This window comes from Herpailurus yagouaroundi, unplaced genomic scaffold, assembly GCF_014898765.1.
Source record: "Herpailurus yagouaroundi ecotype Mexico unplaced genomic scaffold, PumYag 222, whole genome shotgun sequence".
Lineage (NCBI taxonomy): Eukaryota > Metazoa > Chordata > Mammalia > Carnivora > Felidae > Herpailurus > Herpailurus yagouaroundi.
This window is the reverse complement of record NW_024412453.1, coordinates 1,540,792-1,541,153: the sequence shown is the minus strand read 5'-3', so window position 1 is coordinate 1,541,153 and position 362 is coordinate 1,540,792. Positions and strand designations below refer to the sequence as shown.

Here is a 362-nt window from a genome sequence, read left to right as displayed (position 1 = left end):
GACCCGCCTCCCGGCGCCGCCCGCCCGGCGCTGAAGCCGTTGTGGCTGCCATGTTTATTGTGGGAATGGATATGCCCCTCCAGCCAGACGAGATGACTCTCGGCTCCGGGGCGGTCCCGCTTTGTGAAGTCCAAGAGAGGCCATGTCTAATGTGGGCACGGTCCCAGCAAGGTGGACAGCGCTGGGCTCGTGCCCGGGGATGGACCCCAGGGGTGGGTCTCGGTCTTCTGATCTGATGGCGGAGGCCTTGAGAAAGTGCGGAGATCAGGTTGCCGCCCCTCACCAGACCGTGGAAGACGTGACGGATATGGCCCTGAACAGTTCTGAGCAAGCCAGTCCTGCCCGGCTCCCGAGGGACCCGG

General features: G+C 64.9%; 1 protein-coding gene across 1 annotated transcript in view; it reads right to left on the bottom strand.

Annotated features, from left to right (window-relative positions):
* The window catches only part of USP31 (ubiquitin specific peptidase 31), a 73,656-nt gene extending 73,512 nt beyond the window's left edge, over positions 1–144 (bottom strand). The window contains exon 1 of the mRNA XM_040459621.1: positions 98–144. Within this exon, the coding sequence (XP_040315555.1) occupies positions 98–144 (47 nt within the window). The remainder of the gene's footprint in view (positions 1–97) is intronic.
* Between the last annotated feature and the right edge of the window lie 218 nt (positions 145–362).